Genomic DNA, 15,934 nt, shown 5'->3' with positions numbered 1-15,934 from the left:
ATTCCAAAATCTTATGAATCGACGGACCAGTAAATATTTGCAAAATCTAAGATCGAGGAGACTCGCGATGGATCCCGCAACTGCATCTCTATGTCAATACAAGTGAGGCAGTTGTTTTTGGATCAAAAGGACATGAAAGCAATATGCATCTACTCCAAAAACCGCCGCCTCGATCGCCTTGTATCACTTTGGAGCTGTATCGCGGGATCCATTATCATAGTCTCTCATATCCTAGATTTTGTTTGAATCCAAATGAGGAAGTTCTTTCTAACATGATACCTAGACCATGGAATTGATCCTCCAATTGGTTGATCTCTTGAATAAACTGTCATGGTTTTATACAAAAGAATTTGTAGAAAAATTAAGTCTATTTGATTTGATTAAAAAAATCAGGGTTCACAATTTATTTGAAAAAAGTAAATAAAAATAGGAAGCATACACTTGTAAAACACTCAACATATGCTGAAAATTTAAAGGCATAATCGAATCTTAGGTGGTTTATAAACTTATTATAAGTGGGTTGTTGTAAATATTGAATTTAACCAAATTTATTAATTCTTATTCCATATAAAATAATTATTCAAATTCTCTTGCTCTTGCTCTTTAAATTTTATTCTTCAACCCCTAAATTTGAGTAGGAATCACTATATCTTTGAACAATCTGTTGGCCGGAAAGAAACTCTCTCTTTCTTAATATCATATTCAATTAAATAGTCCATTTGTAAATTGCTCCCAAGTACGCCTAGACCATCGATTTTGCTTGGGAGTATCCCTAAACACAATAGGCCTCTTGTATAAACCATGGAAGTTTTTATCGTAAAAGCTAAGTCAAGGCCTCCAGAAAAATGGAAGATGATCGTCGGAATTTTAAAGTTTGTGTAGTCCATATAACAAAGTTTAAAAGTTGGATGTTGAACCGGTGTGGCTTGAATCGAGTTTCTTAGTGCATTCTCCAATTCTTGGTACATATCCCTCGGTAAATAAGATGCTGTCGAGCCCGAGTCTATCAAGAAGTTACCATTTTTAATAGGCTTGTCACCATGCATGGATATTTTAGTTACTCCCAGGCTGATCGCTTCCAAGGTGATAAAATAGAACATCAGAGGACTCCTTAAGAACAATGGGGTATAAATCGATCCACACCTATAAATCCATCCACATCCAGACATGATTGCGTTGGAGCCGAATTTGATCTTACTTCTTGTATTTATTTTTGAGGTTAGGCAATACGAGAACTTACCACCAATCTGGTCGCCAAGCTTAGTAACTAATGAGTTAAACCCTCCTCCGAGCCCAACGACGCCAGCAGACGAAGGGTCGAACCTGCCAGTGTTGTTATTCCCGCACCCATAAACCATTCTTTGGAAGGAAGTCTTTCCCAATGTAAATGTTTCAAAGGCTAAATCCCCACTACTAGAGGAATTGTCCATATAGTTTAAATTATATTGACATTTGGTATTCTTACCTTCACACCTAATATCATATTTACCCAATTCTTGGCATTCTTTTGAATCACATGGCAATACATGATATGATGATGACTCCATTGGATTAAATTTGGGTTGAGTTTGATTGAAACAATTGACACATGGGAGGCACTGAGTCCAGACGATTTGACTGGCGGTGTCAGCGATTGCCAATTGCTTGACGGGTGGTGTTCCAACAAAAAATTCCATGAGGTAATTAGTAGATGCCAAAATTGTTGAGTGTACAGTCATTTTGTTTGCAAAGTTGTTGGGTAGTTTTATGAGAGAATTGAGATGGGACAAGCGGGTCATAGAGCGACTTAGGGCTCTTTCTACAATGTCACTTTGGTTGAGAGACGAGTCGTAAAATGGCGATTCAGGTGAATCTCGATGAATGAGATAAGTATCAAAACTCATAAGTTTTGATGCATTTGTAACTGAGTCAATTGAAATTTGTAGCAAGGCATATATGACTAAAACTGTTGGAAGGTATAACATATTGTTGGCAATGAAGAAAATATGGGGAGACCAGATAATTGATGAAATTAAAATGCATGACTATGGAATTTATAGATATGAAAATGTTGAAAAGGGAGATTGTAAAATCTCAACACTATATATTAGTGAAATATTATGGTAATATATAAATTAGAATTTTAAAATTGAAAGGCTTTGTAATTCTTTCAAATTCTGTGTATATTTTTTTCACCCTTTATCAAAAGACAGATAAGACAGATATATGTTTAGAGAATAATTTTCACTTAATTTAAATTTTAGAAAAGGTAATAATAGATCTCGCCGTAGATACTCTTCATTTATTAGGAAAGGAAATTATATTTGTTTAAATTGTGTTGTTAAATTGCATCAATTATTTAAAAATTGAAGAAAAAAATTAATTTGATTACACCCATTTATATCTATTCTAATATAATTCAATTAATTTGAAGAAGTTAAAATACTAAAAAAATAAGTCTTATTTCTTAAATAAATAATAAATAAAAAAAGGGATTCTTATTTTAAAATTTGTTGGTTATGATTTCCTACATTTAATTTATATAATTATATATAAATGTTAATTAATAATTAACTTTTTTTTTTAAGTATTTATTGTATATTTTACAAGTTTGAAGAATATTCTTCTTTTTTTTTTTTCTCTTTTAATCTATTTTTTATTTCCAAAAAATACAAATATTATTTTGTACAGATTAATATAAGAATAATTTATATTTTGAAGTAGTTTATCATATTAACCTATCTAGTGGTGGGAAATTAACTATTATTTTGATATATGGAAAATAACACACGCAAAATTTTAGAAATATTATTTTTTTTTTTGGTATAAAAAATGGTAAGGTATAATATTGATATTAAAATTATCGGTACGGTAAAAATAAATAAATATATTGATATATACCGAAATATCAAAATTTATAAATTAAATATATATATATATAATATTTATAAATAAATAATAACTAATAAAATTATAAATAATTAAACTTTAATTTTCATTTTAATAATTAAATTCACCTAATTATTATGATTATTTTAACAATATCAGATCGTCATTAAAATAAACCAAAACCAACTAAATTTATTTCATTATTTGAATATATATATATATATATATATATATATATAATGTTTTAATATAGATGTATTTTTTTAATCTTAATAAATTTATTTTCTTCTCTAAATATATTGTATGTTAATTCAATCATATAAAGCCATAGTTTTGAAACTTAGACCGACCGTCGGTCGAACGTCAAACCGGCCTAGGTTGATAAAAAATCGGAAGCAATCAACCTAGTTAAACCTGACCAACCCGTCGGTTGGATCGGAAATCCTGTAGTCCGGGTTAACCAACGAGTTTATTCTTTTTTTAAAAAAAAAATCACTTATTTTCTTTATCACTTATCACTCTCTTAGTTGCACTTTCTTCGATTTTAATTCTTGTATTACTTATTAATTTATCAATAATATAAGTTACTACAATTTTATTTTGTAAATTTTTATTGTAGATACAAATTTTGAGATTGTAAACTTGGATGAATTAAATACCGGAGAAAAAGATGAAGTAAACAATATTGATGTCTATATTGAAGACAATGAAGTGGCTTATGATGTTGGTGATGATTTTGGTGTGACTGATTTTGTTGAATGGTATGAACGTTTTGCGAATAATTAGTAGTTGATCTTTATTTTAATTGTGTTAATACATGACTTAAGAGTTTGAGTTTATTTTAATTGTGTTGTCTATAATAGAGGCAATGGGCAGATTGTAATTGCGAAACAATATTTTAAATTTTGATCTCTACTTTGATTATTATTGTATAAAAAAAATGATGAATTTATTTTATTTTGTATTATTTTATAATTATATAAAACTCATTGGTTGAACCAGTTGACTCACCGGTTGAATTAGGAACCAGTGACTCAGTCCTTTCACCATGTTGATGACCGGACCGGGTTTCAAAATTATGTATAAACCTAACTTTTAAAAATCAAATCAAAATATAATTAAATTGTAATAGTATTCAATATATGCAATAGATTTTAATTTATGAAATATGAAATTAATTTTATTTTAATATAAGTGTTTCATTTTTTCTTAGAATAGACCCAATAGAATTTAAATATGTTTTTTTATATGAATGATGTAATAATGATATCGTACCGAAATCTCAGTATACTGTCGATATTTAATATAATGGTACAATACTTGTTTTATACCAAAATTTTGATATACTAAAATATCAGTACGATATCTTTATGATTTTTCTATTCCAAATTTTCAGTATTACCTATGAATAAAAAAATTATAGTATACGACCTATCTTAAACTTATACATTACTTTTCAAAAGTGGTATATGTAGGTTCTAACGGTTACATGTAAATTGTAAAATAAATATTAATTTTGAATTTATTTATTGATAATATAAATATTAAATATTTATGAATATTATTATAAAATTTGTTTGATATCTGATATTAGAGATATGGGTATTAAGAGTATAAATTGTAATATGGTATTAAGATGTATAAATTATATAATTAAGTTAATAATTTTGATATAAAAGTATATATACTTGAGTTATACAGTTTATAATTTATATTTAGTTGGTTTTATAAAAATGTAGAATAAATTGAAAAATAAAATTAAACTTTAATACAAAGTTATTTTTAATTATTATGTTGTATTATTAATAATACTTTAATAAAACAATTAAAAGATTAATGATCATACAAATATTTTCTTAAAAATAAAATTAATAATGTTATATGATATTATATATAAACATAGTTCCTAATTTTAATCTATGATATATTAAAAAAAAACTTGAAGGTATATTATAAGCGCTTTTCATAATAAATTAATTTTTTCTCTACTATATCAATTATCTTTCTTAATTAATTTATATAAATATAAAAGAGATTTTAATAATTTTATGGGTGCCAGAGATTTAATAATAATTTTTCTTTGTTTTAAATATTAAAATTATTAATTATATATATATATATATATCTATACCAAAAAACTATAAAATATAATAAATATTTGTTATTTTAATTTATAATGTTTATATATATATATATATATATATATATATATATATATATATATATATATATTAAAAAAATATATAAACTAAAAAAGAAATTTAAAAGGAAATTTAATTAAATATGTTAAGTTTTAAAGTGATAAATTAATTTTTATTTATTTATTATTATACAAAAAAATATTATATATGTATTTGAAATATATATATATATACAAAAATCATACAAAAAAATTATCACTCATAAATACTCGAGTGGTTAAAGTGTTAACATTTCATATTTAAGAACAACGTTCAAATCTCTAAAAAGTAATTATTATTTTTGAGTGCACAAACATTGGTAAATTAAACAGAAGCAAGAATGTCGACGAATATTGGTAGTTGAAGCGGAAGCAAGAATGTCGGTTTTAGTGATGCAAACATTGGTGAGAAAACTTGAGGGTTCGCCCACGGAGAGAATGTCGGCTTGAGTCACACATTTATGATAAAACCTAAGTGTTCGTCCACGGAGGGAATTACGACTTGAGTAAAACAAACATTGGTGAAAAAACTTAAAGATTCGTCCATAAAAGGGTGATTTAGTGCTTAAGATCATGCTAAAATGTGTAATCGAATGTTTAGAATGTCGGTTTGAGTAAAGAAAACATTGGTGAGAAAAGTTAAGGGTTCGTATACGAACGGTGATTCATGTCTAAGATCATGTCGAAAGATGTAATAGAATGTTTAAGAATTGGCCCTTAAAATTTGCAAAGTTCTCCTATGAAAGATGAGTTGAAGGCAAAGATAATGCCAAAAAGTATAGTAGAAATTGAGAATAGTTAGGATTAATAACGCATCATTAAATATTTGTTATTTAATTTATAATATTATTATATATATATTTTTTAAATATATAAATTAGAAAAAAAAAATGTTAAATTTTGAAGCTATAGAGAAATTCTTTTTTATTTATTTATTATACAAAAACAGAGAACAGATTAAATACTTAAAATAATATTTTAGAATTAGGAAAAAAAATTTTAAAAAAATATCAATATGTATATTCATTATGATTAAAAAGACTGAAATAGAAGAAATAAAAAAAAAAATTTGATAAAAAAAAAACTGTAAAAAAATATTTAAAAACATTTATATTACAAAGATTAAAAATATATTTGATTAAATAGGTTAAGTTTTAAATTGATTGAGAAATATATTTGAGACTTATTTATTATTGTAAAATAAAAATAAAAATATAATTATTTTTTTATTAATACATATTTTTTTAAATTTAATTATATATATATATATATTTATTTTTTTTTGATATGTGTCCAATTATATATCATAATAATATATTATTATAAAAAAATAAATTAATACATGAACTTTTTTATTAGCACATATTTTTTTAATTTAATTATTAATTTATTTTTAATTATTTTTTAATATTTGTTCAATTATCTATTATAAATTTATTATTATAAAAAAACAAATTAAAATATTTTATATACCAATTTATTATCACATATTTATTTAATTATATATATATATATATTAATTTTAAATATTTTTTATATTTATCAAATTATCTATTATAACAATTTATTTATTTTTAAATAATTAATTATATTCAATTTATTTATTTTTCTATTTTTGATAAACGGAATTTTTTACTAAATTTAGTTATTAAATAATTAAAATTATTATAGATATAAGTAAATATAAAAACTTAAATGAATTCATTAGATAATTTCTTAATATTTTTATTTTTCAAATAAGTATATAATTTATAAGGAATATTAGACCTGAATATAACTTTATATAATTTGATGGAAAATTTAATCCAAAATTAATGTAATGATTTTTTTCTAAACTATTTTTCTTACCAACTAATGTATATTGTCAATTTAATTATAGGATTGATTCGCATATATTCTATTTTCTGTAGATGTTTTTTAAACTTGATATGTTCAATAAATTTAAAAATATAAATAAATAATAAATTTAAATTGAACTTAACTTTTACAAATTAAAATCAATTAAAATATTTATATAATTATATTATTTTTTTATTTAAAATATTATATATAAATAATATTTTTTTGTTAAATTCTTATCCACAACCACGTTAGTTTATATAATTTCCTAAATTTAATCTGTCTAAATAATTTCTATGAAAATAATATGGTATTCATCCTTCTAAAATCGTGGTTAATAGTAATGAATATCAACGTCGGCGTTATAGGACGTCTACGTTGATAATAATCAGTATGAATGTCGACGTCATCTATCTAAATAATTTCTATGAAAATAATATGGGTATTCATCCTTCTAAAATCGTGGTTAATAGTAATGAATATCAACGTCGGCGTTAGAGGACGTCGACGTTGATAATAATCAGTATGGACGTCGACGTCGGTGTGCTCCTAACGTCGACGTTGATTTTCATCACTATTAATCACGACTTCCTCCCTTAAAGCCGTGGTTAAAAATCAAAATATTATTAACGTCGGTATTAGACCTTTTATCGATGACTTTCGCCGTCTTTAATATTAAATATTAAAATATTTTTTATTTATAATAGAAAATTAATTTTATAATTATATATTATAATTTTATTTTCACTACAACAAAAAAGACTTTCGGCAACGCTTAAATAAACTTCTGTCAACCTTTAAAAGCGTCGCTAAAAATATTACCGACACTTATTTTAGCGTCGCCAGAAGCAGGGTGGGCATAAGTTTTAACAACGCTTATTTAAGCGTCGGTAACATTAAAATTAGCGTTGTCAAAAGTCTATTTCATTTTTAACAATTTTATTTTATATTTTAATTTTTGTAATAATTTATTATTTATTTTAAATTAAATAATCAATAAAAAGAACATTTAAAATATCAATTTTTTACTCATTATTAACATTTTAAATAATAATAAATAAAATATAAATAATCTCAACAATATTATCTCATAAAATCATATTAATAGTTAAATAAAAAACATTAACTAACATATTACAAATGTTCTAATAGTTTAAAAAACAATTTTGTACATCCCATTTTTTTTTTCACCAACTCCACAGCATCTCTTAACACAATTGGAATTGATATTTGACCACCAGACAATTAGATGACAATTAGATTTTGCATTGCAGCTGAATGGTATGTTGCCTGCAATGAGATCCAAAGAAAAACATTTCATTGCCCCAACATAAACAATTGATAAATACAAAGTAAATTTCCTTTAACTAAATGAGAGAAAGAAAGTAAATTTTCTTTAACTTAATGCGAAAAAAAATGTCAAACACACTACTTCTATTCTTAAATACTCTCAACAAAAAGTGTTTAGATAATTTCTCACACCAATGCATTCCAAAAGAGACTTTAATACTAAATTTTACAAAAGACAATTCCATATCCAGCAATTAAGTCAAGTAAATCTCTTTAACTTACTCAATATTCACACACTATAAAGTAAGAGATACCAATTAATAGAGATTTACTCAACTAAAGTTTATATAATGCTAACCTGCATAAGTAGCTCCAACACCAATCCCAGTAAACCTAGTCTTTCATGTTCCAATGGAAGTTGTATGTTAGATTTTTCTATTAAAATTGGAAGTAGAGGAAATAAAACTCAGTAGTTCCACTTATAATCAACATCTGTAACTGGTATCAACAACTCTCTTTGGACCATACTTTGCCAAAAGACCTTTTAACAGTGAATACATAAACTTCCTTTCATCGAAATCAACAAGAAAATAATGATAAGAATTACAATAGTAACAGATAAGTTCACAGAAAGCTAGTTATGGACTTATATGAACAACAACATTTTCAATCATTGATTATCCCATTGCAGATCTGAGCTCATTTTAAGCATCCTAAGTAGAATCAGTATCAAATGGACAAGAAATATAAATGCTAAGAGTTCATAAGGAGCATTCTGAAAGCCAAAAAATGTCCATCATCACAAGTACCAATAGTGATGACCAAAATGAACGAAATCAAAATCAAATCAGCATTACTCCAATAACAAATTAACAATATACATGAAAAAGACAAAAGATGCAGGGAAAGTCATGCATACCGCTTCTTCAGAAATAATTGCAAACTCGCCTGTTCTACACCCTGTGTGTAGAACTCTCTAGCAACATAACCCTACAATAATAATACAATATTGCATTAATTCATTTTGGTGGGGTTAGCAAAAATTAGGGTGGAAGGAAAGAAGTTTTCAGTCATATAAAGCTAAAATGTGCAATATGTTTGACATTAGTTGGAAGCCCAATTTCAATCTCTCGTTCCTCCACAACTGCAACGCAAATAATGATATATGATAGCGCCTGAGCATAACATAATTAAGGTATACAATGGATTCGGTATCTTCGTCCTACATCAAACTTCGATTAGAGTACGATAATATCGGAATTGTGCAACTTACACTAGCGTTACTGGCTAGGATGACATATTTGAAACTTTTCTCTGCCGATTGACTACTTGTTGGCTAGCTTATCGATTCAGATAAGAAAACAGACTGAAATGCAGCACAACATAGCTAATCAATTTTATTGTAATTCTGTTATAATATGGAACGCATGATAAACTTGAAAATCACCCTAGCGTGGATCTGCAAAGGCTTGTTCGATCTTGGGTTATTTGAATAACCAACTGGTTATTTCAAAATAACCTTGCTGGGAATATATATGTTTTGTAAATTTGGGTATATATTTACATGAGATAATCTGGCATGAATTATTGACTAAATTTAGTACCTGCTGAGCCAAGATGTGTGAACTTTGCATAAAAAACTCTTTTGGCATGTATACACTATGTTCTTTTCCTCCTGCTACATTATGGAACCTTGGGCATGCCTTACCTGTTGTATACAATACATAATAATTAACCAAAAAAATAACATGTTTTCAGATTGCAAAAAATATAATAAACGTGTTCAAGTTATTAACAAATAAAATGAGATGTTAAAGAAAAACTCCACTAACTAGGTGAACTGTTTAACAACTATAAAGTGAGTATAAATTAGTTATACTAAAAATATCAGCCATGTCTGCAACTTAACAGAAAATGTCCATCACAACAACAACAAAAACTTAAACATATCTTAAGAATTATTAGTGTAGAGGATAATAAATCTCCTGTGCCTCTCTCTTTTCATTTTCATTTGATTGAATTGAACTGTATACTAGTATTTTAAAACAACTCTCACTTGACCTAGATTTTGAGCTAAAGATAAGGATTACGACAGAATTTTAATCTTCTGGTCTGCTTTCAGATCTAAGAACAATACAAAGAATATAAGTTCAAGTCTAATATAGCCCAATCAATCAATATTAGCAAGTTATGCAGATCAGAACGATCAAATCAAACAAAGACGATACGATGAACTGGAAGTTGATAAATACGTGAAGAAGAGGAGATTGACATGCAAAATGAATAGTTTAAATGATATAGCAATGGCAAATAAAGAAATAGAGAGATTACCGGAGAAGAGAATACAAAGGAGAAGTAAACAGTAGGATAAAAATGATGCAAATTTACAAAGAGAAGGATTTTTCTGCTCGGTAAGCACCAACTTTATGAATCCACCCGTCATTCTGCAATTTAGCTTTCGAAGCTCTGTATCCAGATCCTTAATCATACATTGCATCTCTCCCTCTCCAAGTATATCCACAATAAAATTAAATAACATGAACATCTATGCAACATTGTAATCAAATTATAGTTTTGTGTAATAAGAGAACATAGTAAATCCATCGAGGTGTGGATGTAGAGAATCTAGGTCAGTAACTAAATCAATTGATGAATATAAGTGCAGAAAATGTTAGAAAACCAGTAAATATTAGATTCCCACTTCAGTATAGTGAATCATGCGATTAAAGTTGAGTAAATGACATTTACCCTAATCACATTATTGTAATAAAATAATATAGATTAAAAGCATATACCTTATACACTTTACTTCGATCATGAAGAAGGTGTTGTTGTTTCAACTCATTCACAAGAAAGGGCCTGAAAACAGAACAACCTCTCAAGCCATAAAAGCGTTTAATATAAAAGAATAACAGTAACATGCTTATTTTCTCAATGCAGCATAGGCCTCAGCTTTTTTTAAGAGGAAATTCAGAAGGAAATCAATCAATCACATACAGGCCATCTGGAAATTTAGATTCACAAACAGATTATGCTGACATACATTATAGGTTTATATCAAATTCACTCTCAAAAGTGCCAAATATACTATGATAATGCCGTAGAATCAAATATACCTTTCAATTGGATCCCCAGAATAACTTTATCCCCAAATATACCATCTACAGAAACACCAATAATACAGAATAAGACTAAATATAGCATATCAAGAGATCATGCAACATTAAATGATGTGAATACCTTAAACTCGCCAAAAGCCTCTAATCGACTCAAAATCCGTCCCATAGGATCTGAGCGTGTCTGTAAAAATCATCCTATAATCATTACACATAAATCAGTTTTAAAGAGGTTACTCCAAAGAAGCGCATTCATTTGCTTAAAACTAGTAAAAAATTTGATGATTAATGAAAGATCCAGTAGAGAAGATGATAAAAAAGAGGAAATATATGCCTTTGCATCACCGACGAGGGTAAAAGTGCGAACTAGAGTCAGATGAACTCTAGGCGGTTTACCTTAATGATGCACATAACTTCGCTCCTCATGAACTCCCTCAAGCAAGACTAAACCTACCAAGAAGATTCAACATCCTTATAAACAAAAAAATTTACCTGGCCCCTTGTGTAGCTCTGCCCCTGGTAGTCATGAAAGTTTAGATTAGGGCTTCAGAGATAGAAAGAAAACAGGCGGATATGTAGCTGACCAGGAGAAGTAGTGATGATATAAATGCATAGACCACAATAGCAACACATCCATCGAATTTCAAGCCGCAACAGCAGTAACAGCAGCAACAGCAGCAACACAGCTAGCGATCAACAAAGAGTGTGATCGATAAAGAGTGATACATAATTGAAAAAACTCAGAAACGTTACTAGGAATGGAAGTCAATTGAAATGGAGCAGCATCCGTTTCGCGACCAAATGTGGAGAGTCGGAGAGGAGTTTGTTGTTTCGCGATGAAGTTAGGTTTACGGAGAGAGAAAAAGGAATTGGGCGTCCGATAGAAAAATGGAATTGTTCCAATTTAAAAAATTATATAAATTCAATTTTTTTCATAAATATAATATAATATTTAATTAATTTAATTTTTGTTTAAATTATTTTTTACTTTTAATTAAATTTAAATAATAATTAATTTAAAGACAGCTATTAATAAAAAAAAAATTAATAATGTTATAAACAAAATTAATAATTATGTTATATAAAAATAACAATTAAATTTTAATGTTTATAAAATTTTAAGTCAAATTTAATTTAAAATTTTTAAATAGTGAAATAAAATATTTATAAAATAAAACAAAATAAAAAGGTAATTGAATTATAAGATTGTAACAAGTATGTATATAAAAAAAATAATAAAGGTTGTTAAATATATATAAAGGTGGGCAAAAATTTGTTTTTTTTTTAACTTTTACCGACGCTTAATATGTGTTGGAATATAAGGGTTGCCGAAAGTCTGTTTTGTTGTAGTGTTTATTTATCAATCAAATCAGTATTTATTAAATTAAATATTTATTTATTTATTTATTTATTCAGATAAATAACTTAAAAACATATTTTATTATAAAACATATCAAACAAGTTTTTTAAAAAAAAAACTCATATCTTACCCTAAAAAACCAAATTCTATAATTTTATGGATACCTTATAGCCGTTTTTAGTTTTATACAAACTGTTGTGATCATTTTTATTCTTACCTTATTATATTCAAACACTTCAAAAATATTTCATCTACTAGATCTATATATTTTGAGGTTTCTAACTGAAAAAAACAGCCATCATCAAATATATATTTATATTCTCAAACACATTACTCTTTTAAAATGTAAAAATGTTTGAGCAGTTGGCTACAATTACAATAAGAGCTCGTTTAATGTTTAACGACGAAATGGAGGTGGATGAATGAAGCGATGAATGTCACGAAGAACGACACAAATGGACGACGACAGGGCGGAGAGAAAGAAGAGAAAGAGGAAGAGAAGAAAGAAAGAAAGAAAAAGAAGAAGCCGGAAATTTATTTGTCATTATTAACATTAGTGTTGTCACGACAATGTTAATGTCATTATTTATCTAAAGCCAACACTAATATTACAATATATTAATGTTCGCTTCCCTTAAAGTCAACGTTGATACTATTTTTCAAAAAATGTTTTAAATTCGGAAAAATACTCAAGCATATCAACGTCGGTGTACCTTAACGTCGTCATTGATACTGCTTTCTGAAAAATGTTTCGAATTCGGCAGAAACTCAAGCATATCAACATCGACTTTATAATAGGGAACGCCAACATTGATAATCCTTTCTGAAAAAACTTATGAGGTGTTTGGTTAATGGTTTTAATTTCCATTTGATTCGGATACTCAAGAATCATCCATTCCTTTATAAATTGGAGAGGAATGAATCTCATTCCCTTGGAATCCAATTTCTCTTCTATTATCTCCACTCTCATATTTTCACTCTCTCTCATATTTATAATTATAAATAATTATAATTATAATATTTTATATATTTTTATTTTCATAATTATATTACACGTTCTTTTATAATTAAAATAATAATTATTTTTTAATTTATTTATTAAAAAAATAATTTCAATTATTTAAATAATATTAATAATTTATTTAAAATATAATTAATAAATAAAATTATAATAATAATTAAAATAAATAATAATAATATAATATTTTTATATAATTAATTTTAAATATTATATATTAATAATAAAATTATAATAAATTAATTAAAATATAAAATATAAAAACTAAATATAAAATAACAATTTTATATAAAAAAAATATTTATAAAAATATTATAAAAATTAAATATAAAATATTTAAATAAAATTGTTATTAAAACAATTATACCATATTATATATTATTAAATAAAACATTATATTTAACTAAAATTATTTATTCACTATTAATATATAATATTTTAAAATAATTTTTTCTTATATTATTTATATTTAATAGATAATTTTTTATTTATATTTAAAAAAATTAGAATCTTTCAATTTTTTGTTATAATAATTTTTGTTTTATGAAAAAGTTACTTAATATGAAAAAATATTAAATTTTTATATATTTTAAATATTTATGTTAGAAAATTAATAATATTTTATGTTTTTAATTAAATAAAATATAATAAACAATATAATTGAGATATTAATTTTTAATGACAAAATAATAATATTTTTTCTTTGATAGATCCAAACATCATCAATGTAGGAATGATTAATAATTCTAACCAAACACTATATTTATTTCAATCATACACATTCTCACTCTACACATTTATCATTCATATTCCCTTAATTGAATCAAGCACCCCTTAAAATTTGGCAGAAACTCAAACATATTAGCGTCGGCGATACCTAAAACTGACACTAATTTTATCGCTAATTAACGCAGGCGTCTCCTAAAGCCGACGTTGATACTATTTTATTAATGTAAATGTAATGTTTTTAAATAATGAAATTTGTGAAATATTGAAAATTTTGTGACCTCACATTCCTCAAATTTAAATAATGAAATTTGTGAAATATCTAAAATATTGAATAGTATAGATATTTCAAATTTAAAATATAAGAGTTTTTGTTTAATATTATAAATACTTCAAATTAAAAATAGAAGAGTTGTGTTTTGTTAAATATTTCAAGATCTAATGTTACTAGTACACCTCACAATCCTCAATGATTTGTTTTGGAATAATAATTAAACACTTGATGGACGACTTGAATACACAATAGACAATCAAGCTCATCTGAGATATTTTTATTTTCAATTTCTTTTAAACAACTGAAGATGATCGAAGATATCTTAAATGAGATTTATGATCATTGAGATTCCTTAAAGAGAAGCGAGAGAGGAGCGTGCTAAGTGACTGCAAGAATTATTTCTCCTCGTGATCTCAACCAATGTCCTTCTAACCAATAAATAGTCGCGGTCTTCTAAGAAATCTTCAATTTCCTTTTAACAAATTGAAGATAGAGATATCTTAGAAGAACCCTGAATGCATATTGGTTAGAAGAAATTAATAGTATAGGATAATTTTCAATTTCATTGTGCTGACGTTAATAATGTTTTAATATTCTCCTATGATCTTCAATCAATATGATTCTAACCAATATCCAATCGGGGTCTTTTTTGAAATCTTCAATTTCTTTTTAACAAATAAAAGGAAATTAAAGATAGATATATCTCAGAAGAGATTGAGAGGACCCCAATTTGATATTGGTTAGAAGGAAATTAGTAATTTCACTTATTTGGCAATCTCAAAATTCTTTCAGAAAGAAACGAGAGAGGATCGTGTTATTTATAGGCCTTATAAATTATTTGAAAAAGAATATCAGTGACGACATTTGTCGATGGGACGTTGATGCGATTATTGGGGACGATAATATCATAATGTTGTGGTTAATAATATATAATATTAGCCACGACATTATACTATCGTCGTCTTTAATAATTTTGGAATATCAGTCACAACGTTATGTTAGCGTCGTGGCTGATATTATCGATTATTAGCCACGACTTTATGTTATAGTCGTGGCTAATAATATTTTTTAAAATGGTGGGGAAATGCGAGAAATTTGACTTTTCGCTACGACAGAAATGACAAAAACCGTGGCTGATAATAATGGCAAGATAGTAGCAGGAAAACCAGAATATTAGTCACGGCACCCACAACGAAAGTTGTGGCTGATATTGTTTTATCAAGGTTGGCGTTACACCGCTGACACTAATAAATATTAATAACCA

General features: G+C 26.3%; 2 protein-coding genes across 26 annotated transcripts; both read right to left on the bottom strand.

Annotated features, from left to right (window-relative positions):
- Positions 1-644: 644 nt before the first annotated feature.
- On the bottom strand, positions 645-1,964 carry LOC124934605 (aspartic proteinase CDR1-like). Its single transcript, XM_047475132.1, has one exon. The coding sequence runs from the start codon at positions 1,962-1,964 to the stop codon at positions 645-647; it is 1,320 nt and encodes a 439-aa protein (XP_047331088.1).
- A 5,987-nt stretch (positions 1,965-7,951) lies between these two features.
- On the bottom strand, positions 7,952-12,162 carry LOC124933600. 25 transcript variants are annotated; one of them, XR_007099013.1, is made up of 11 exons: positions 11,877-12,162; positions 11,689-11,808; positions 11,417-11,490; positions 11,293-11,337; positions 10,972-11,035; positions 9,781-9,884; positions 9,624-9,699; positions 9,450-9,542; positions 9,096-9,166; positions 8,535-8,611; positions 7,952-8,176 (listed from the first exon to the last, which is right to left on the bottom strand). XR_007099013.1 is itself a non-coding variant. In XM_047474026.1 (10 exons), exons 6-10 carry the CDS (start codon positions 10,719-10,721, stop codon positions 8,040-8,042), a joined length of 561 nt encoding a protein of 186 aa, XP_047329982.1. In that variant the 5' UTR covers positions 10,722-11,035; positions 11,293-11,337; positions 11,417-11,490; positions 11,689-11,808; positions 11,877-11,978; positions 12,046-12,162; the 3' UTR covers positions 7,952-8,039. The 25 variants fall into 25 exon arrangements, 9 of the variants coding, with proteins under 9 accessions (XP_047329982.1, XP_047329981.1, XP_047329988.1 ...); XR_007099017.1 differs by lacking the exon at positions 9,624-9,699 and having other exon boundaries at positions 10,508-11,035; XR_007099008.1 differs by having other exon boundaries at positions 9,624-9,884.
- Positions 12,163-15,934: the final 3,772 nt, after the last annotated feature.

Source organism: Impatiens glandulifera, chromosome 4 (genome assembly GCF_907164915.1).
Source record: "Impatiens glandulifera chromosome 4, dImpGla2.1, whole genome shotgun sequence".
In the NCBI taxonomy this organism is placed as follows: Eukaryota; Viridiplantae; Streptophyta; class Magnoliopsida; order Ericales; family Balsaminaceae; genus Impatiens; species Impatiens glandulifera.
The sequence above is the reverse complement of the archived record's forward strand: the minus strand, read 5'-3'. Positions and strand labels throughout refer to the sequence as shown.

Bases quoted from the DNA above. Each gene is read 5' to 3' on its own strand.
- LOC124934605 (XM_047475132.1), bottom strand. From the start codon at position 1,964: ATGTTATACCTTCCAACAGTTTTAGTCATATATGCCTTGCTACAAATT.
- LOC124933600 (XM_047474030.1), bottom strand. From the start codon at position 10,721: ATGTTCATGTTATTTAATTTTATTGTGGATATACTTGGAGAGGGAGAG. The intron at 9,885-10,507 runs GTAATCTCTCTA...TGTATACAACAG, and splicing joins CCTTTGTATTCTCTTCTCCG to GTAAGGCATGCCCAAGGTTC. The intron at 8,177-8,534 runs GTTAGCATTATA...ATCTCATTGCAG, and splicing joins TGTTGGAGCTACTTATGCAG to GCAACATACCATTCAGCTGC.